Genomic DNA, 21,701 nt, shown 5'->3' with positions numbered 1-21,701 from the left:
TAAGTACAGGAGTAGTGAAGTCTTGCTTCAATTGTATAGAACCTTGGTTAAACCGCACTTGGAGTACTGTGTGCAGTTTTGGTTCCCTTACCTTAGGAAGGATATTATTGCCATCAAGGGTGTGCAATGACGATTCATCAGACTTGTTCCCGAGATGGCGGGACTGTCCTAAGAAGAGAGATTGGGGAAACCGGGCCTGTATTCTCTAGAGTTTCAAAGAATGAGAGGTGATCTCATTGAGACCTACAAAATACTTAAAGGGATAGACAGCGTAAATGCAGCCAAGATGTTTCTCCCCTGGTTGGGGAGTCTAGAACCAGGGAACGCAATTTCAAAATAAAGGGGAAGCCACTTAGGTCAGAGATGAGAGGAAATATCTTTACTGAGGATTTTGAATCTTTGGAATTCTCTACCCCAGACGGCTGTGGAATCACAGTCATAATGTTTAAAGCAGACATTGACAGATTTCTAAATACCAATGACATAAGGAGATATGAGGATAGTGTGGGAAAAAGGCATTGAAGTGGATGATCAGCCATGATCATATTGAATGGCAGGTCAGGCTCGATGAGCTGAATGGCTTACTCCTGTTCCTATGCCCAGTCAAGTATCAAAAGAACAGTCGCACCAACATGACTTCAGATTACTGTGATCAAAATTTCCACAAGAAAATTGTTTGGCACTACTTCTTTCCACTATATCAATACTGACGGGTTTAATTAACAATCCTACAATGGCGAAAGTTGAAATATATTTAATATTGGTGTACATTGAAACTATAAACAATTTGCCATAATTAATAATGAACTGTACCAGACATCATTTAAGAACTTGCATTTAATAGCATCTTTCACATCAAGGCATCCCAAAGTACTTCACAGCCAATGAATTACTTTTGAACTGTAGTCACAGGTGCTATGCAAGTTAATGTGGCAGCCAATTTACACAGAGCAAGGTCCTACAAACAGAAATGAGATTACCAACTAATTAATCTGTTCTTGGAGGTGTGGCTTAAAGGTCATTTGGGGACCTCTTCTACTCATGGAATCTTCTATACTTTCCTTAGTTCTGCACTAAATCATCAGCTTTGATTATGTAATCAAGTCTTAGAATAGGGCTTTAGAGCTTCAGAAGGTGAACGTGCAACCACTGAACCTAACTTACATCTCGTATTTGCTACATGAGGTTCTGATTAAGTTACTTTGGGACAATAAATAGAAATATATTCGACTTACATAAAATCAAGAAACATTACCATAAATCTTTCAGTAGAGACAACTTGCAACAATATTTAACATTTGAAAATGCATACAGCCTTCAGAACATCCCAATTAATGTAAAATTAAATTATCTTTCAATCTGTAGCATTAACGGTCAGGTTCTGGGAACATACTGTCTCCTTGGATTGACGAGTTTTCCAAGTTCATCATCTCATGGCAATAAAGCTCCCCACTTAGCAGTACCATAACAACTTTTATTCTTTCACGGGATGTGAGTAATGCTGGATTTATTGCCCGTCCCTAATTGCCCAAGGTGGTGATGGTGAGCCACCTTCTTTAACCGCTGCAGTCCATTTGGTATATGTACACCCGCAATGCTTTTAAGGAGGAAATTCCAGATTTTTGACCCAGCAACAGTTAAGGAACAACGATACAGTTCCAAGTCAGGATGGTGCGTGACTTGGAAGGGAATTTGCAGGTGATGGTGCTACCCTTGTCCTTCTAGGTGATAGAGGTTGCGGGTTTGGAACGTGCTGTCAAAGGAGGCTTGCTTAGCTGCTGCAGTGCATCTTGTAGATGTACACACTGTTGCCACTGTACACCGGTGGTGGAGGGAGTGAATATTTAATCTAGTGGATGGGGTGCCAATCAAGCGGGTTGCTTTGTCCTGAATGGTGTCGAGCTTGAGTGTTGTTGGAGCTGCACTCATCCAGGCAAGTGGAGAGCTTACCATCACACTCCTGACTTGTGCCTTGCAGATGGAGGACAGACTTTGGGGAGTCAAGAGGTGAGTTGCTTGCTGCAGAATTCCCAACCTCTGACTTGTAGCCACAGTATTTATATGGCTGGTCCATGTTAAGTTTGTGGTCAATGGTAACCCCCTAGGATGTTGATGGTGGGGGATTCAGTGATGATAATGACATCCAATGTCAAGGGGAGATGGTTAGATTCTCTTTTGTTAGAATGGTCATTGTCACGCACTTGTGGAGCCTGGTTATTTACCCAATAGTAAAATACAAAACAGATTTGAAAGTGATGTTTAGAATTTGCAACATGTTGCAAGCACTCACTGCATTCTTTGGCCTCCTTATCTCGAGAGACAATGGGTAAGCGCCTGGAGGTGGTCAGTAGTGTGTGGAGCAGCGCCTGGAATGGCTATAAAGGCCAATTCTAGATGACAGGCTCTTCCACAGGTGCTGCAGAAAAATTTGTTTGTCGGGGCTGTTACACAGTTGGCTCTCCCCTTGCGCCTGTCTTTTTTCCTGCCAACTGCTAAGTCTCTTCATCTCGCCACACTTTAGCCCTGCCTTTATGGCTGTCCGCCAGCTCTGGCGAACGCTGGCAACTGACTCCCACGACTTGTGATCAATGTCACAGGACTTCATGTCGCGTTTGCAGACGTCTTTAAAGCGGAGACATGGACGGCCGGTGGGTCTGATACCAGTGGCGAGCTCGCTGTACAATGTGTCTTTGGGGATCCTGCCATCTTCCATGCGGCTCACATGGCCAAGCCATCTCAAGCGCCGCTGACTCAGTAGTGTGTATAAGCTGGGAATGTTGGCCACCTCGACGACTTCTGTGTTGGAGATACAGTCCTGCCACCTGATGCCAAGTATTCTCTGGAGGCAGCGAAGATGGAATGAATTGAGACGTCGCTCTTGGCTGACATACGTTGTCCAGGCCTCGCTGCCATAGAGCAAAGGTACTGAGGACACAGGCCTGATACACTCGGACTTTTGTGTTCCGTGTCAATGCGCCATTTTCCCACACTGTTTTGGCCAGTCTGGACATAGCAGTGGAAGCCTTTCCCATGCGCTTGTTGATTTCTGCATCTAGAGACAGGTTACTGGTGATAGTTGAGCCTAGGTAGGTGAACTCTTGAACCACTTCCAGAGCGTGGTCGCCAATATTGATGGATGGAGCATTTCTGACATCCTGCCCCATGATGTTCGTTTTCTTGAGGCTGATGGTTAGGCCAAATTCATTGCAGGCAGCCGCAAACCTGTCGATGAGACTCTGCAGACACTCTTCAGAGTGAGATGTTAAAGCAGCATCATTAGCAAAGAGGAGTTCCCTGATGAGGACTTCCCGTACTTTGGACTTTGCTCTTAGACGGGCAAGGTTGAACAACCTGCCCCCTGATCGTGTGGAGGAAAATTCCTTCTTCAGAAGACTTGAGAACTCACTGCATTACTTTATTCCTATTATCTCTATTTTTGTTCCGTGCTGCCATTTTTCCTAAATACGTTACGCATTTGAACTTTATTGCAGTATTAGTATTAAGGTTTGAAATAGTTTGCTACCTTGTCTGCTCAGCCTCCCAGCGCTCTCTATCGCTTTTGGGAGATTGGAGCTACTTTGAAAAATATCGGCACTTAGTCGTTTGTTAAAAACTCTGGTTTAGTCAAACAACGATTTAATGATTTAACTTACAGGTTTTCTTTCTTCTCCTTCTTTGGCCTCCTTGTCTCGAGAGACAATGGGTAAGCGCCTGGAGGTGGTGAGTAGTTTGTACGCCTGGTGTGGCTATAAAGGCCAATTCTCAAGTGACAGACTCTTCCACAGGTGCTGCAGATAAAATTGGTTGTCGGGGCTGTTACACAGTTGGTTCTCTCCTTGCGCTTCTGTCTTTTTCCTGCCTTTGGCTGGACTTCAAACCCGTAACTGCTGCCTTCCGTGTTGTTTTGGTTGCTGTGAGACGACTATGGAGTGACCTCTCCTTGGCGCATGCCTGGGCGAATGTATGGAGGTTATGGCTGCAGGACATGATACTCCACACATTTTTCTGCTGCTTGGGAGATTAAATTCATCAGCAACTTCCAACTGAAGTGCACTCAGTGAAATTATCCCAACCACAATAATTTTAGCTGGGGGCCTACGAATAGTTATTTTCCTCCATTTGTCTGCGTCAGATTCATAAACCCACTTATTTACCCTTTCCAAGAAGAAGCAAAGGCCCTACAAGATTACAGGTTTAAGAAAAAAATTACCCAGATTGAAGATATTCTCCTTTTACCCCCACTCATGAATACATATAAATAGCCCAAGGAAAGGGAGGAGAGGGGAATTTAATTTTAGTTCCCCCCCACTCCTCCAAATGTAGGAAAAGTCAGATCAAAAAAATTTACTAATTTCTAATTGTCAGATTTTTAAAAATACATTCATGGGCGGCACAGTGGCGCAGTGGTTAGCACCGCAGCCTCACAGCTCCAGGGACCCGGGTTCGATTCTGCGTACTGCCTGCGCGGTGTTTGCAAGTTCTCCCTGTGTCTGCGTGGGTTTTTGCCGGGTGCTCCAGTTTCCTCCCACATCCAAAAGACTTGCAGGTGATAGGTAAATTGGCCGTTGTAAATTGCCCCTAGTGTAGGGAGGTGATAGGGAATATGGGATTACTGTAGGGTTAGTATAAATGGGTGGTTGCTGGTCAGCACAGACTCGGTGGGCCGAAGGGCCTGTTTCAGTGCTGTATCTCTAAACAAACATAAACAAATGGGATGTGGACATTGCTGGTTAGAACAGCATTTATTGCCCATCCCTAATTTCCCTTGAGGTGGTGGCGGTGAGTCACCTTCTTGAACCGCTGCAGTCCATGTGGGGTAGGTATAACTGAAGTGCTGTTAGGAAGGGAGTTCCAGGATTTTGGCCCACACTGGTGAAGGAATGGCAATATAGTTCCAAGTCAGGCTGGTGTGTGGTTTGGAAGGGAAGTTGCAGGTGATGGCGTTCCCACGCAATTGCCCTTGTCCTTCGAGTATGTAGAGGTTGCGGGTTTGGAAGGTGCTGTCTAAGGAACCTTGGTGCATTGCTGCAGTGCATCTTATAATTGGTACATACTACTGCAACTGTGCGTCAGTGGTGGAGGGAGTGAATGTTTGTCGATGGGGTGCCAATCAAGCGGGCTGCTTTGTCCTGGATAGTGTCGAGCTTCTTGAGTGTTGTTGGAGCTGCACCCATCCAGGCAAGTGGAGAGTATTCCATCACTTGTACCTTGTAGATGGTGGACAGGCTTTGGGCTGTCAGGAGGTGAGTTATGCCCCACAGAATTCCTAGCCTCTGACCTACTGTTGTAGCCACAGTATTTATATGGCTACTCCAGTTCAGTTTCTGGTCAATGGTAACCCCCAGAATGTAGTGGGGGATTCAGCTATCGTAATGCCATTGAATGTCATGGGGAGATGGTTAGATTCTCCCTTGTTTGAGATAATCATTGTTTGACATTTGTGTGATACAAATGTAACTTGCCACTTATCAGCCCGAGCCTGGATATTTTCCAGGTTTTGCTGTATTTCGACACGAACTGCTTCAGTATCTGAGGAGTCGCGACTGTGCTGAACACTGTGCAATCATCAGCGAACATCCCCACTTCTGACCTTATGATGGATGGAAAGTCATTGTTGAAGCAGCTGAAGATGGTTGGGCCAAGGACACGACCCTGAGGAACTCCTGCAGTGACATCTTGGCGCTCAGATGATTGACCTCCGACAACACAACCAACTTCCTTTGCATTAGGTATAACTCCAACCAGCGGAGAGTTTTCCCCGATTCCCATTGACCAGTTTTGCTCAGGTTCTTTGATGCCAGACTCGGTCAAATGTTGCCTTCATGTCAAGGGCAGTAACTCTCACCTCACCTCTAGCTCAGCTCTTTCGTCCATGTTTGAACTGTATTGAGGTCAGAAGCCGAATGGCCCTGGCAGAACCCAAACTGAGCGTCAGTGAGCAGGTTATTGCTGAGTAAATGCCACTTGACAGCAATGTCAACGACATCTTCCACCACTTTACTGATGATCAAGAGTAGACTGGTAATTGGTCAGGTTGAATTTGTCCTGCTTTTTGCAGACAGGACATACCTGAGCAATTTTCCACATTGCCGGAGAGATGCTATTGTTGTAGCTGTACTGGTACAGCATGGCTAGAGGCGCAGCAAGTTCTGGAGCACAGGTCTTCCGTACTATTGCCAGAATGTTGTCAGGGCTCATAGCCTTTGCAGTATCCAGTGCCTTCAGTTGTTTCTTGATATCACGTGAAGTGAATCGAATAGGCTGAAGACTGGCATCTGTGATGCTGGGGACTTCAGGAGGAGGCAGAGATGGATCAGCCATTTGGCACTTCCGGCTGAAGATTGTTGCAAATGCTTCAGCTTTATCTTTTGCACTGATGTGCTGAACTCCATCATTGATCAACAGTAGTTGAAAGATTTTAGACAATTTTATAGCAGTGGTATTTTTCTTGAGACAATGTTGTCATAAAATATGCACCTTACAAATGGTATTTTTGCAAACTTGAAATTTTTATGAAATAATTAGCAGGGACTAAAACAGTAACATCTGATTAATGTACACACTAACCTATAAATGCACTGAACTACTAACAATTATAATCAAAGTTAAAACATCCAAAAAGGACCATTAGGAAGAAACACTGAAAAGTACAGGGCTAGAAAAGACCATTTTGTTTTGTCTGACCAACTCCAAATCCACAAACAGAACACAGTTCAATACCCAAATTGCAAGGGATTTTCTCAACTAAATGCTAAAATCAACTCCCTCTTAAAATTACTGAAATTATTAACGATGATTCTTTCCCTGAACAGTTCAAACACTAACCATCTTCTTTCTGAGAAATGGTTACACAATCTACTCCTGATAATTTAAATTAGCTTTATATGTATCAAAACCTGAATTATCCACAATTCAATTAACTAACTGAATTAATAACAGACAAAACTGATCTTCCCATTTATGTTCTCTTTTCTATCAGCTATGCAATTGTAGCTCTTCACTCAACACCACTGGCAGCCAAAGCACCCAAATATATACTTACATATGTATATCCTTCTCTAACTTTTTTTTTAAAAAAAGAGCCCCTTTCACATCATCTTCCCTAAGGACAGCAGATTGTAGCCACACTCTTAGTTGAAGACCATGGGATTCAAATTGGTCTTTGGCAATAGCACAAACAGGTTACATTAAATCAGCAACGAATTTACACTCCTCCCTGGATTTTCATCTACAATAGAGTCAAGGACCAATGTAACCCCACCATACTGCCACAATTTTGAAACCAACCATCAAGAAAATCACAAGGGATTATCATCTTTTTTGGCTTCGTCTCGAGAGACAATGGGTAAGCGCCTGGAGGGGGTCAAGGGATTCTAACCCTTGGAGAACAAAAAAGTAGTAAAGGTGATCTATCATTAACAGGGCAGTCAGTTTAATATTGGCGGTGGGGAATCTTTCAGAGGTAACAATTTATACTTATATAGCAACTCTAAACTAAAAACATCCTGAGGCGCTTTACAGGAGCATTATATAAGAAAGTATGATGCCGAACCACAAAAGGATACATTAGGTCAGATGACCAAAAGCTTGGTCAAAGAGGTAGGTTTTAAAGAGTGTCTTAAAGGAAGAAAGCAGAGTATTCCAGAGCTTGGGACCTAGGCAGCCGAAGGCGGGGCCACCAATGGTGGAGTGATTAAAATTAGGGATGCACTAGAGGTCAGAATTAGAGGAGTGCAGATATCTTGAGAGTGTTGTGGGGCTGGAGGAGATAACAGAGACTATGGAGAGATTTAAAAACAAGGATGAGGATTTCAAGATGTTGCTTGACAGGAGCCAATGTAGGGTCAGCAAGCAGAGGGGTGATAGGGGAATGGGACTAGGAATCAGTTAAGACATAGGCTGCAGAGGTTTGGATGACTTCAAGTTTACGGAGAGTAGAATGTGGGAGACCAGCCAGGAATGCATTGGAATAATCAAGTCTAGATGTAATGAAGGCATGAAAGAGGGTTTCAGTAGATGAGCTGAGACAAAAATCCAGGAGAAAATTAATAGCCAGGTGGACATGCACGGATGAATAAAGGATAGCCAGCACATACTTGTTAAGGGTAAAATGAGTGAGAAGCCTGATGGAGCTTTTTGATGAGGTAACAGAGAGGGAAGGTGGATGATGACAGCAGTGCAGGTGATGTGTATATGGACTCTCAAAAGGCATTTTATAAAGTACCATATACTGACTTGTTAGAAAAATTGAAGCCATGGGATAAAAAGGGTCTGGGGCAGAATGGATACAAAACTGACTTAAGGAATAGAAAATAGTATAGTGGTGAATGATTGATAGTTTTTTGGATTGAGGTATGGAGTAGCATTCCTCAAGGTTCAGTACCAGGATCACTGCTGTTTTTGATATACATTGTCATGCAGATCCCTTCCTGCCAAGAATGAGGCATATTAATTTTGTCATATGAACATTGATTTTACACTGTTGCTGGAGTGAGGAAATAACTTGTTAAACAGATCAGCCGTAGCTGGAAAAAACATTTACATACTAACAGACAGTGCTTGTGGAGACAAGGGACCATTCCCTGACACATTCAACACATAACAGACTTTGATCACCAGACATTGAAGATGAGGAAGCTCGCATTCCAGGATGACTGTTAAGATGGCTGAATCCACAAACAGACATTGTCAAACCAGCTAGTTAAATGACTAACCTGCTGGGTCACCTGAGTTTTTTTGAATTGTACAGAGAGTTTGAGAGAGAAAGACTGTTTGCTTCTGGACTGAGAAGACCTCTCCTGTCTGCTCCCATCTCTTTCTCACAAGCCTCTGGGCTTGTGAACCTCAAGAGAGAAAAGTCTCCTGCATCAAAGGTTTAAGAAGAACACTGGGCCCCAACGAAAAGCAAGATCTCCCTACAATCAAGGACTCTACAGCGAGTTTGAAGAACAGTAACCAAAGCCATCTTCAGATATTGCCTCAAACTTTCTCACTTTATTTCTTCAGCTCTTTTCTGTATCTATCTGCATGCGTGTATTGCGTATGCATGCTCGCGTGGGCACGTCGCGTATCCGTAGGCATCAACCAAACTGGAGTTGAAGTTTAATAAAGTTCAACTTTTCTTTAAACCTAAGAAAACTTGTTTGGCTGGTTTCTTTGCCATTCAATTGATAAGCAGTGAATAATGATTCACAAAGGGGCAGCTAAAAATAAAAGCATTTAAAATAAAACTCTGTTACGGTAAGACCAGGTGAAGGCTGAGAGGGAACCCCGGATCCCTTTCTCACCTGGTCGTAACAGAAATTTGGGGGCTACCATCCTGGATCTTACCCATAAACAAGAGAAATTGGAAGTAGGAAGCCAAATTGTTCCCAATCAAAAAAGAGCAACATTTCAATACAGGTTTTCTTGTGGTTGTATGTGCTAGAATACGAACATGTCTGCAACTGAAGCTAGTAGCTCCCCAAGCCATAGTGAAGTAACTTGGGACAAGTTAAAAAGCACTGTCTATGGAAGAGTTGAGGAAAATAGCTGAGCAGTGTGGGATCACTATACGTGGCAAGGCTGAACTCCTAACGTTAGTGGCCAATCATTTTTCTCTTGAAAGCAAGGCCAATATGGAGGAATGTAATTCAGGGCTGGGTACAGAATTGTTCAAACTATCTCCACTAATCCCAAAATTCAATGAGGAAAATGTGGAAGTTTTTTTTTGTGTCTTTTGAGAAACTGGCAAGGCAGCTAAAATGGCCAGCTGAGACCTGGCCTCTTATTACAAAGCAAGCTCACCGGAAACGCCCATGAGGTTTATTCCCTGTTGCCAGATGAGAGTTCATCAAATTATGAACTGACAAAAAATGTTATCCTCGGGGCATATGAGTAAGTACTGGAAGCCTATTGTCAAAAGTTTAGAACCCTCAAAAAGCAAACTGATCAAACTTACCTGGAGTTTGAGAGAAATAAGCAGCTGACTTTTGACCAGTGGCTGAGGGCTCTTAAAATACAGCTCAACTATGAAATCCTCAGGGAAGTAATTTTGCCAGAGGAATTAAAAAAACTCTCTCCCACTCTCCATAAGGACACTTGTAGAGGAACAGAAGGTTCATAGAGCCTGGCAAGCAGCAGTTCTGGCCGGTGACTTTGCTCTCATTTATAAGTCGGTTTTCCAGGGGAAAACCTTTCCTAGTCACCCCCACAAATCAGAAAAGTATAAAGGGTGGGAAGGTGATCTCCGCCCAGGCAGTCCTGGAAAGAAAGGAAAGCAGGAGACACAGGGGGTCCTCCTCCAGCCAAAAGGGATAGTGCTGTAAGGAGTGAGATCCGGAAACATGTGTGCTTCCACTGGAAGAAGCAGGGCATCTAAGAGCTGACTGCTGGAAACTAAAGAGAAAACCTCTAGGGTTAATCAGGGCGCACCCATCGAAGGAGAAAGGACCCTGATGGAAAGCACAGCAGAATAAGCTGTGGCTTTAACTGCAGTAAGAGCAAGACCTGCTATCTTCTGCAGGCTTTGGTCTTTCGTATACCGCCATATACAGCCACTCTAGTCTCATGTGCCATTCTTAACATTTCTCTCCGGTACCTCTGCAGCACCACTAACTGGTGAACCACTGGCCGCTCCTTGCTCTCAGGTCTCTGAGGAGAACTCCATTTCCTCATGAGCACCTCATTCTTTAAATAGTAGCAATGAGAGACTCCCTCTGCTTCAATTTCTGGCTGGGCAGCCTGCACTAACTCAATACTGGGTCAGCTCGGGAAGATCCATTTAACTCATTCCGAGTCTTCTAACTGTCCAAAGAAAGTCTCAGACAGGCAGACATTATGGTCATCTGCCTGCAGTGCTAATTCAGTCTCCTCTGGGGGAGCTGGTTTGATCATGGCCTGATTCACTATACATTCAGGGAAACTGCAGGGGACCGTCTCCTGCCACTGCCCTGTCTCTCTGACCTCCTGCGGTCTCTTTTTCACTGCTGGGGAAGCTATCACCTTCGCCCCGCTTACGGCTGCAAATGCAGGAAAATTTAATAGGATTCCAGAAGGTTGTCAGGGTTTTGTGTCTGAAGGGAGTGTAACCCCATACCCCTCGAGTGGGCCAAGCAAGCCCATAGCAATTCTCACACACACAGGGGCCACTCAATCCCTTTTACTGGGAAAAGGCCTGACCTTCCCCCCACCCCCACCAAGCGAGTGCAGTAAACATTAGAATGGTGGTGAATGGTTTTAGAGGACAGTGTATGCCTGTACCTTTACACCAGATGCACTTGGAGTGCACCCTAGTTTCGGGACCGGTGACTGTATGGATTGCCCCAGTTTGCTTGTGGACAGGGTTGACCTGCTCCTCGGTAATGCTCTGGTAGGGGCAAAGGTGATAGCTTCCGCAGCAGTGAAAAAGAGACCACAGGAGGTCAGAGAGACAGGGCAGTGGAAGGAGACGGTCCCCTGCAGTTTCCCTGAATGTGTAGTGAATCGGGCCATGATCAAACCAGTTCCCCCAGAGGAGACTGAATTAGCACTGCAGGCAGATGACCATGAGGTCTGCCTGTCTGAGACTTTCTTTGGAAAGTTAGAAGACTCAGGGAATGAGTTAAATGGATCTTCCCGAGCTGACCCAGTATTGAATTAGTGCAGGCTGCCCAGCCAGAAATTGAAGCAGAGGGAGTCTCTCATTGCTACTATTTATAGAATGAGGCACTAATGAGGAAATGGAGTTCTCCTCAGAGACCTGAGAGCAAGGAGCGGCCAGTGGTTCACCAGTTAGTGGTGCCGCAGAGGTGCCGGAGAGAAATATTAAGAATGGCCCATGAGACTAGAGTGGCTGTATTTGGCAGTATATGGAAGACCAAAGCCCGCAGAAGACAACAGTTTGACTGGCCAAAACTCCACGAAGATATGGTGGAGCACCGTAGGAGTTGCCACATGTGCCAGGTTGAGGGGAAACCCCAACTTTCAGTGAAAACTGCACTGCACCGCCCCGCTTCCCCCCCCCAAACAAGTCCTGCATCAGTGTTTGGAGGGTCCTCCAGCAGAGGGCTAGTGAACTGTAAGGGACCCCTGCCGAGAACAAAAGGGGACAGGAAGGCACAAGGCTGGCTAAAGGTTAGAACAGAAAGGGGGAAAAAGAGGGACCAAGAGGACAGGTTAAAGGAAGTTCGGGAGCAATCCCAAATGAAAATCCCAACTGTCTAGTCAGCCAACCCCAAAATATTTAAAAAGTTAGACTCCACATCCTCCTATGTAAATGCAGACACTAGAAGCACCCCACCAGAACTGCTAACAGCATATACAGGAACCTGCAGAGACAAAGCAATTCCTCAAGAGGGCAGAGAAACCATAAGGGTGATGCCTCACCTAGGCGAGGTGCCACAGGGGAGTGCAGTAGAATCTAGCAAATACCTGCAAGCAGGAGTGCCCCAGAAGAAAAAGATTAGCAAGGAATCCTCCCCCACAGTCAGGAGAAAAGGGAACCAACCATCCCCCAAGGTGAAAAGTCCTTGCATGACTCCTCAAAGCACTGAAAGGGAGTTCAGAGTAGAACTGCCCACTGCTGACGCCCATGAGCAGAACTCCCACTTAGGGCTAATTAAATCTAACCCTTCCCCTGCAGACCTCAACAACAATAAAGACACCCGAGGCAGGCATGGAAATGTGCAAACTGGAAAACTTCCCTGAAAATCACACGTTTACTGGGATGCCAAAAAGGGCAGTTTAAAACAGCACGGCTACCAAGAAAAGACAGGCTGTTACAACTGTTCGGATTTCTGAATGAACAAGAGAGATGCATGCGTTTTCCTGTACTTATCTTCTCTCTAGTCCCTTTTAATGAAATGCTCTTTTTAAAAAAAAAAAATCGCATTTCATTCCACTGGGTGTGGAGGCATCATGAAGACCCCCACCTGCTAAGAATGAGGCATATTAATTTCATCATATGAACATTTAATTTTAAACTGTTGCTGGAGTGAAGAAATGGCTTGTTTAAAGAGATCACCAGACATTTAGCTGGAGGGTAGTTGCATGCTAGGAGATGGTGCTTGTGGAGCCAAAAGCAACTACTCCCTGGTCCAATTATCCCAAATGGATTTTGATCACCAGACTTTGAAGGTGTAAAAAGCTTGCATTCCAGTGTCTAAGGAAGAGAATCCACAAATGCAAGAGTCGTTAAACCAGCTGGCCACATGACGAACCTGCTGGCCAACTTGGAATTTTGAATTGTGCTCACAGGAAGTTTGAAGACAGATTGCAGTTTGCAACTGAACCTGGAACAAGACAGCCTCTCTCCTGGCTGGCTCTCTCTTGCTTTCTCGCAAACCTGCAGACCGACTGAAGTCACTTAAACCTCAAGAGAGAAAAGACTCCTACATCGAAACAAGTTAAAGCATGCAATGGGCCCCAACGAACGGCAAGACTTACCGGCAACCAAAGACTCCACATTGAACTCAAAAGGACTATAATTACAACCCAGCTATTGCCTTAAACTTTTCCCTTTTATTCTTTCTACTTCTTCTGTCTCTATCTGCGTGTGTGTTTATTGTGCGTGCATGCTAGTGTGGTCGCGTCGCGTATTCAGAGTGGTTAAATGGATTGGAGTTTAAGGTTAATAAACTTCCATCATTCTTGTTTAAATATAAGAAAACCTGTTTGATTTCTTGACCTTACAATTGGAAAGCAGTGAACAAGGATTCACTGAAGGGGGAGCTAAAACTTGGTCGTACCAAGTCTCAGACAGTTGCCAAGGAGGGGATGGAGTCGGTAGTTAGGAAACAGAGCACACACAGAGAGAAAAGAAATAATCATGTAATTGACGAACAGAAACGGGCCCTTTGGCCAAATTGGTCAATGGTGGCATCTATACTTAACATGAGCCTCCTCCCACCCTGCTCCATTTAACCATCATTTAGTCTGTTCAAAACGTGAACTGGTTTAAATTGTACACTGCTGGAATCAAGACTTTAGGGCGGCGCAGTGGTTAGCACTACAGCCTCACAGCTCCAGGGACCCGGGTTCGATTCTGGGTACTGCCTGTGTGGAGTTTGCAAGTTCTCCCTGTGTCTGCGTGGGTTTCCTCCGGGTGCTCCGGTTTCCTCCCACAAGCCAAAAGACTTGCAGGTTGATAGGTAAATTGGCCATTATAAATTGTCACTAGTATAGGTAGGTGGTAGGGAAATATAGGGACAGGTGGGGATGTTTGGTAGGAATATGGGATTAGCGTAGGATTAGTATAAATGGGTGGTTGATGGTCGGCACAGACTCGGTGGGCTGAAGGGCCTGTTTCAGTGCTGTATCTCTAATCTAAGACTCCGAGGAAGACAATCCATCCAGTCCACATAGATTAGTGGACAATCTATTTTTTGTTCAAAGCATTCCCCCACTTTATAGAAAAATGCAATATATGACTGTAATTTATTCCCGCATTTTTGCAAAACAACTAGTGTCAAGAAATTGGACTGCATGGTGCCTGTTTCACAGGCGTAAAACAGACACCTAAGGATCCAATATGGCAGGTGGCATGCCAAAACCACAAGTTCACAGAACCACATTAAAAGGCAGCTCAGAAACATAAATTAGGTAAAAAGGACTTAAAAGTTATCTTTATAAAAGATATTACCACTACAAAATTCACCCTTACAACAGCTAAACAATAATTAGAGATTGTACATAAAATTCTGAGATTTAGTCATCCATCAAACGTTACAGCAGGTGAATCTATGAGAACAAACTTGCGAATAGGAAGCTAGCTAAGTGATAGGGTCATTGGAGAGAAAATAGCAAATTTCACATTAGCACTTTCGTTCATAGGTTCTCTAAAGTCAGATTGCAAATGGTGCCGATCAGATTGAGGGGGGAAGGGGAATGAACTCAAACCCAACAAACACTACATCAGAGCACCAAACACCATCATAAACACAACAGACTGGCATCATGAAAAATACCTGACAAACTTCATCCAGCTCAAGGCTGCATGAGGACTGTGGATCTTTTTCACCCCAATATAATGTACAACCTGTGCAGATTTGTCATGTGTCAAATGCGACTCATATTGATGTTCGCGTTCATAACAATAAATTTAATTCCCCCTGTTTAACGGGTTATCAATCTCACTGATCACAAACTTCACTTGAAGGAATACTTCCTCAATGTGCACAATACAATTCAAGAGGCACAGGAATGAATTTCAACGCACGTTGCATTTTGCAAAAAGAAAAATTCAGATATTGCTTCAAAACAGGTAGTACCTATTCACCAATTCTCAACGTACAGAAAAGGTTGCTTCCTTATGTTCTCCTTACCACACTGACTCATGAAGTGTAATGCGATGGGTCCTAGCAGTCCTCCAATACCCTGACCAACTGGCTATTTTTCACACAAGAACAGCTGAATGTTGGCAGGCTGTTCAAACCAAGACCAAAGGTCATACACTGAGCTTTCCTGTAAGATGGTTAGACTATTAGGAGCAAGAACACTGGTCAATTTTCCACTCCTGAACCTCACTGTAGCAGTACAATACCACCCCAACCCACGACTGAGATCGGCCAACTTTGTACTGAACAGGGATCTAACCTGGGACCTTCCAGTCTGCAACCAGCTGAAGCTGACAGTGTTCCATTTAGAGTGGCCAGCAACAAGTAATAATGCAAGCTCAGGTCACTGGCCTATTTAAGAGACCTGGTACTAAATTCAGAACCGTGGGTGGGTAGGGGCTGGTACCGGGGAGGTCAGGGGACGCGGATACGGATATTGGGGGATGGGGGTGGATTTTTTTAAAAAATTCGTTCGGGGGATGTGGGTGTCGCTGGCTAGGCCAGCATCTATTGCCATCCCTAACTGCCTTTGAGAAGGAGGTGGTGAGCTGCCTCCTTGAACTGCTGCAGTCTCTGGGTGTAGGTATATCCACAGTGCTGTTAGGGAAGAAATTCCAGGATTTTGATTTAGCGACAGTGAAGGAACTACAATATAGTTCCAAGCCAGGATGGTGTGTGGCACGAACTTGCAGGTGGTGGTGTTCCCATGTATCTGCTGCCCTTGTCCTTCTAGGCGTTAAGAGGCCGCAGGTTTGGAAGGTGCTGTCGAAGGAGGCTTGGTGAGTTGCTGCAGTGCATCTTGGAGATAGTACACCCAGCTGCCACTGTGCATCAGTGGTAGAGGGAGTGAATGTTGAAGGTGGTAGATGGGGTGCCAATCAAGCGGGCTGTTTTGTCCTGTTGAAGTTGCACCCATCCAGGCAGGTGGAGAGTATTCCATCACACTCCTGATTTGTGCCTTGTAATGATGAACAAGCTTTGGGGAGTCAGGAGGTGAGTTACTCGTCGCAGAATTCCCAGCCTCTGACCTGCTCTTGTACCCACAGCATTAATGTGGCTGGTCCAGTTCAGTTTCTGGTCAATGGTCTTGCTGCATCTGGGCACAGGCTGTTTCAGTATTTCAGTAGGGGAGCTGCAGGACACTCAGGGGCGGGGGGGGAGAGCAATTGGGGGGGGGGGAGAGCAATTGGGGGGGGGGGAGAGCAATTGGGGGGGGGGGAGAGCAATTGGGGGGGGGAGAGCAATTGGGGGGGGGAGAGCAATTGGGGGGGGGGGAGCAATTGGGGGGGGGGGAGAGCAATTGGGGGGGGGGGAGAGCAATTGGGGGGGGGGAGAGCAATTGGGGGGGGGGGAGAGCAATTGGGGGGGGGGGAGAGCAATTGGGGGGGGGGGGGGGAGAGCAATTGGGGGGGGGGAGAGCAATTGGGGGGGGGGAGAGCAATTGGGGGGGGGAGAGCAATTGGGGGGGGGGAGAGCAATTGGGGGGGGGAGAGCAATTGGGGGGGGAGAGCAATTGGGGGGGGAGAGCAATTGGGGGGGGGAGAGCAATTGGGGGGGGGGGAGAGCAATTGGGGGGGGGGAGAGCAATTGGGGGGGGGGAGAGCAATTGGGGGGGGGGGAGAGCAATTGGGGGGGGGGAGAGCAATTGGGGGGGGGGGAGAGCAATTGGGGGGGGGGGAGAGCAATTGGGGGGGGGGGAGAGCAATTGGGGGGGGGGGAGAGCAATTGGGGGGGGGGAGAGCAATTGGGGGGGGGGGAGAGCAATTGGGGGGGGGGGAGAGCAATTGGGGGGGGGGGGAGAGCAATTGGGGGGGGGGGGAGAGCAATTGGGGGGGGGGGGAGAGCAATTGGGGGGGGGGGAGAGCAATTGGGGGGGGGAGAGCAATTGGGGGGGGGGGAGAGCAATTGGGGGGGGGGGGAGAGCAATTGGGGGGGGGGGAGAGCAATTGGGGGGGGGGGAGAGCAATTGGGGGGGGGGGAGAGCAATTGGGGGGGGGGGAGAGCAATTGGGGGGGGGGGAGAGCAATTGGGGGGGGGGGAGAGCAATTGGGGGGGGGGGAGAGCAATTGGGGGGGGGGGAGAGCAATTGGGGGGGGGGGAGAGCAATTGGGGGGGGGGGAGAGCAATTGGGGGGGGGGGGAGAGCAATTGGGGGGGGGGGGAGAGCAATTGGGGGGGGGGGGAGAGCAATTGGGGGGGGGGGGAGAGCAATTGGGGGGGGGGGGAGAGCAATTGGGGGGGGGGGAGAGCAATTGGGGGGGGGGGAGAGCAATTGGGGGGGGGGGAGAGCAATTGGGGGGGGGGAGAGCAATTGGGGGGGGGGAGAGCAATTGGGGGGGGGGAGAGCAATTGGGGGGGGGAGAGCAATTGGGGGGGGAGAGCAATTGGGGGGGGAGAGCAATTGGGGGGGGGGGAGAGCAATTGGGGGGGGGGAGAGCAATTGGGGGGGGGGAGAGCAATTGGGGGGGGGGAGAGCAATTGGGGGGGGGAGAGCAATTGGGGGGGGGGGAGAGCAATTGGGGGGGGGGAGAGCAATTGGGGGGGGGGAGAGCAATTGGGGGGGGGGAGAGCAATTGGGGGGGGGGAGAGCAATTGGGGGGGGGGAGAGCAATTGGGGGGGGGGAGAGCAATTGGGGGGGGGGAGAGCAATTGGGGGGGGGGGAGAGCAATTGGGGGGGGGGGAGAGCAATTGGGGGGGGGGAGAGCAATTGGGGGGGGGGAGAGCAATTGGGGGGGGGGAGAGCAATTGGGGGGGGGGAGAGCAATTGGGGGGGGGAGAGCAATTGGGGGGGGGGAGAGCAATTGGGGGGGGGAGAGCAATTGGGGGGGGGGAGAGCAATTGGGGGGGGGGGAGAGCAATTGGGGGGGGGGAGAGCAATTGGGGGGGGGAGAGCAATTGGGGGGGGGGAGAGCAATTGGGGGGGGGGAGAGCAATTGGGGGGGGGGAGAGCAATTGGGGGGGGGGGAGAGCAATTGGGGGGGGAGAGCAATTGGGGGGGGGAGAGCAATTGGGGGGGGGAGAGCAATTGGGGGGGGGAGAGCAATTGGGGGGGGGAGAGCAATTGGGGGGGGAGAGCAATTGGGGGGGGGAGAGCAATTGGGGGGGGGAGAGCAATTGGGGGGGGAGAGCAATTGGGGGGGGGAGAGCAATTGGGGGGGGAGAGCAATTGGGGGGGGGAGAGCAATTGGGGGGGGGAGAGCAATTGGGGGGGGGGGGAGAGCAATTGGGGGGGGGGGAGAGCAATTGGGGGGGGGGGAGAGCAATTGGGGGGGGGGGGAGAGCAATTGGGGGGGGGGGAGAGCAATTGGGGGGGGGGGGAGAGCAATTGGGGGGGGGGGGAGAGCAATTGGGGGGGGGGGAGAGCAATTGGGGGGGGGGGGAGAGCAATTGGGGGGGGGGGAGAGCAATTGGGGGGGGGAGAGCAATTGGGGGGGGGGGAGAGCAATTGGGGGGGGGGGGAGAGCAATTGGGGGGGGGAGAGCAATTGGGGGGGGGAGAGCAATTGGGGGGGGAGAGCAATTGGGGGGGGGAGAGCAATTGGGGGGGGGGGAGAGCAATTGGGGGGGGGGAGAGCAATTGGGGGGGGGGGAGAGCAATTGGGGGGGGAGAGCAATTGGGGGGGGGGGGGGGGAGAGCAATTGGGGGGGGGGGGGGGCGGGGAGAGCAATTGGGCGGGAACGGGGGAGGGGAGGTCGCCTCTCACCTGCCGGTCTTTCCTCCTCACGCAGCCCAGCGTCCGGCGGGCTGCCAGCACTGGTTCCGGTGACGGGCCACCGGTCCCCTTCCTCCTGACCGCCGCCGCTTTTCTTCTCATAACGGAACCGGTCGAGGTTGAAGGAACTCATCCGGGAACTGGAACGTTGGGGCGATTCAAAGATAAATTCGAACGCAGCGCCGTTAGAACCGTTATCAACCGCCGGCTCGTGGGGAGAGAGGATCGGACCCCCACAGGCAACAAGTAACCCCGGGAAACTGCTTCACCGAAGCACGCGGGAGGTGGTGTGGGGAGGCCTCAGGCACTCAATACCTCATTTATAAAAACACCCACACATACATAATCTATAAAGGACTTTCCGCGAACAGTGCTGTTTCGCGGACCCGCCAGCAACACACAGCCCGATTGGCGGGCTATCGGAGGGCGCAGCCAAACAGCGGGCCTGATGAATGTGAGTGGGGTGGTGGGGGAGGAGGGCGTGGTATATGACGTCATCGGTTTAAAGGCTTTCCTTCAGAGTGAGAGTCGCCAGGGGAGGGTAGGTGAGCCAAATGAAGATTTAAGCTGTATTGCATCTCTCAGCATTAGGGGAGAGTGTTATAGCCAGGACGACGTGCGTTTATGGAGTGCTTTCACAATCTCAGCATGCCCTTAAGCCAATAAAGTACTTCCGAACTGTAGTCACTGTTGTAATGTAGGAAATGTGGCAGCCAAATTGCACATAGCAAGCTCCCGAACAGCAATGTGAGAATGGTATGATATTCATTGCGGGATATATATTGGACAGGATACCAGGGATATCTCAGCAGGTCTGGCAGCATCTGTGGAAAATATATTGGACAGGATACCAGGGATATCTCAGCAGGTCTGGCAGCATCTGTGGAAAGAGAAGCAGAGTTAACGTTTCGGGTCAGTGACCCTTCTTCGGAACTGCGGGTCACTGACCCGAAACATTAACTCTGCTTCTCTTTCCACAGATGCTGCCAGACCTGCTGAGTGATTCCAGCATTTCTTGTTCTGTTTCAGATTTCCAGCATCCGCAGTATTTTGCTTTTATTATACCAGGGATATCTCTGCTTTTCTTGGAATTAGTGTCATTAAATTACGGCCACATGAGAGAGTAGACAAGGCAGCACCTCTGACTGCGTAGCACTCCCTCAGTGCGACTGCACTGTGACTGTCAGCAGGACTTGAATCCACAACCTTCTGACTCAGAGACAAGAGTGCTCCCCAATAAGCCACAGCTGATGGAACAGGGACAGTTTGTAGAAGGATGGCATTGGAAGAGCTGGGTGAAAGGTAGCACAGGAATGGTTGAAGCTTCCAACTTGCCCACATTTGTGATCCAAGGCCTCCACAGTATTTCAAAGATGGATAAAGAGAAAACATGGTATAGCATCGGGAGAAGCCTTCTTTGGCCTCCTTGTCTCGAGAGACAATCGGTAAGTGCCTAGAGGTGGTCAGTAGTTTGTGAAGTAGCGCCTGGATTGGCTATAAAGGCCAATTCTAGAGTGACAGACTCTTCCACAGGCGCTGCAGATAAAAATGGTTGTCGGGGCTGTTACACAGTTGGCTCTCTTCTTGCGCTTCTGTCTTTTTTCCTGCCAACTGCTAAGTCTTTTCAACTCGCCACTCTTTAGCCCCGCCTTTATGGCTGTCTGCCAGCTCTGGCAATCACTGTCAACTGACTCCCACGACTTGTCAATGTCACAGGACTTCATGTCGCGTTTGCAGATGTCTTTAAAGCGGAGACATGGACGGCCGGTGGGTCTGATACCAGTGACGAGCTCGCTGTACAATGCGTCCTTGGGGATCCTGCCATCTTCCATGCAGCTCACACGGCCAAGCCATCTCAAGCGCCGCTGGCTCAGTAGGATGTATATGCTGGGGATGTTGGCCGCCTCGAGGACTTCTGCATTGGAGATACGGTCCAGCCACTTGATGCCAAGGATTCTCCGGAGGCAGCGAAGATGGAATGAGTTGAGACGTCGCTCTTGGCTGACATACGTTGTGCAGGCCTCGCTGCCATAGAGCAAGATACTGAGGACACAGGCTTGATACACTTGGACTTTTGTGTTCTGTGTCAGTGCGCCATTTTCCCAAACCTGCTTGGCCAATCTGGACATAGCAGCGGACGCCTTTCCCATGCACTTGTTGATTTCTGCATCGAGTGACAGATCACTGGTGATAGTTGAGCCTAGGTAGGTGAACTCTTGAACCACTTCCAGAGCGTGGTCACCGATATTGATGGATGCAGCATTTTTGACATCCTGTCCCATGATGTTCGTTTTCTTGAGGCTGATGATTAGGCCAAATTCGTTGCAGGCAGCCGCAGTCCTGCCTATGAGTCTCTTCTGTGTGGGATGTTAATGCAGCATCGTCAGCAAAGAGGAGTTCCCTGATGAGGACCTTCCGTACTTTGGTCTTTGCTCTTAGACGGACAAGGTTGAACAACCTGCCATCTGATCTTATGTGGAGGAAAATTCCTTCTTCTGAAGACTTGAACGCATGCGAGAGCAGCAGTGAGAAGATCCCAAACAGTGTAGGTGGGAGAACACAGCCCTGTTTCACGCCACTAAGGATAGGAAAGGGGTCTGTTGAGGCACCGCTATGCTGAATTGTGCCTTTCATATTGTCATGGAATGAGGTGATTATACTTAGTAGCTTTGGTGGACATCCGATCTTTGCTAGTA

The 21,701-nt window shown here is 48.3% G+C and overlaps 1 protein-coding gene across 1 annotated transcript in view; it reads right to left on the bottom strand.

Annotated features, from left to right (window-relative positions):
* LOC137376971 (SWI/SNF-related matrix-associated actin-dependent regulator of chromatin subfamily A containing DEAD/H box 1-like) overlaps nt 1-19,448 on the bottom strand; it is a 133,593-nt gene extending 114,145 nt beyond the window's left edge. The window contains exon 1 of the mRNA XM_068046001.1: nt 18,997-19,448. Within this exon, the coding sequence (XP_067902102.1) occupies nt 18,997-19,138 (142 nt within the window). The 5' untranslated portion in view covers nt 19,139-19,448. The remainder of the gene's footprint in view (nt 1-18,996) is intronic.
* Between the last annotated feature and the right edge of the window lie 2,253 nt (nt 19,449-21,701).

The sequence above is a fragment of the Heterodontus francisci genome, chromosome 1 (genome assembly GCF_036365525.1).
Source record: "Heterodontus francisci isolate sHetFra1 chromosome 1, sHetFra1.hap1, whole genome shotgun sequence".
Taxonomy (NCBI): Eukaryota; Metazoa; Chordata; class Chondrichthyes; order Heterodontiformes; family Heterodontidae; genus Heterodontus; species Heterodontus francisci.
The sequence above is the reverse complement of the archived record's forward strand: the minus strand, read 5'-3'. Positions and strand labels throughout refer to the sequence as shown.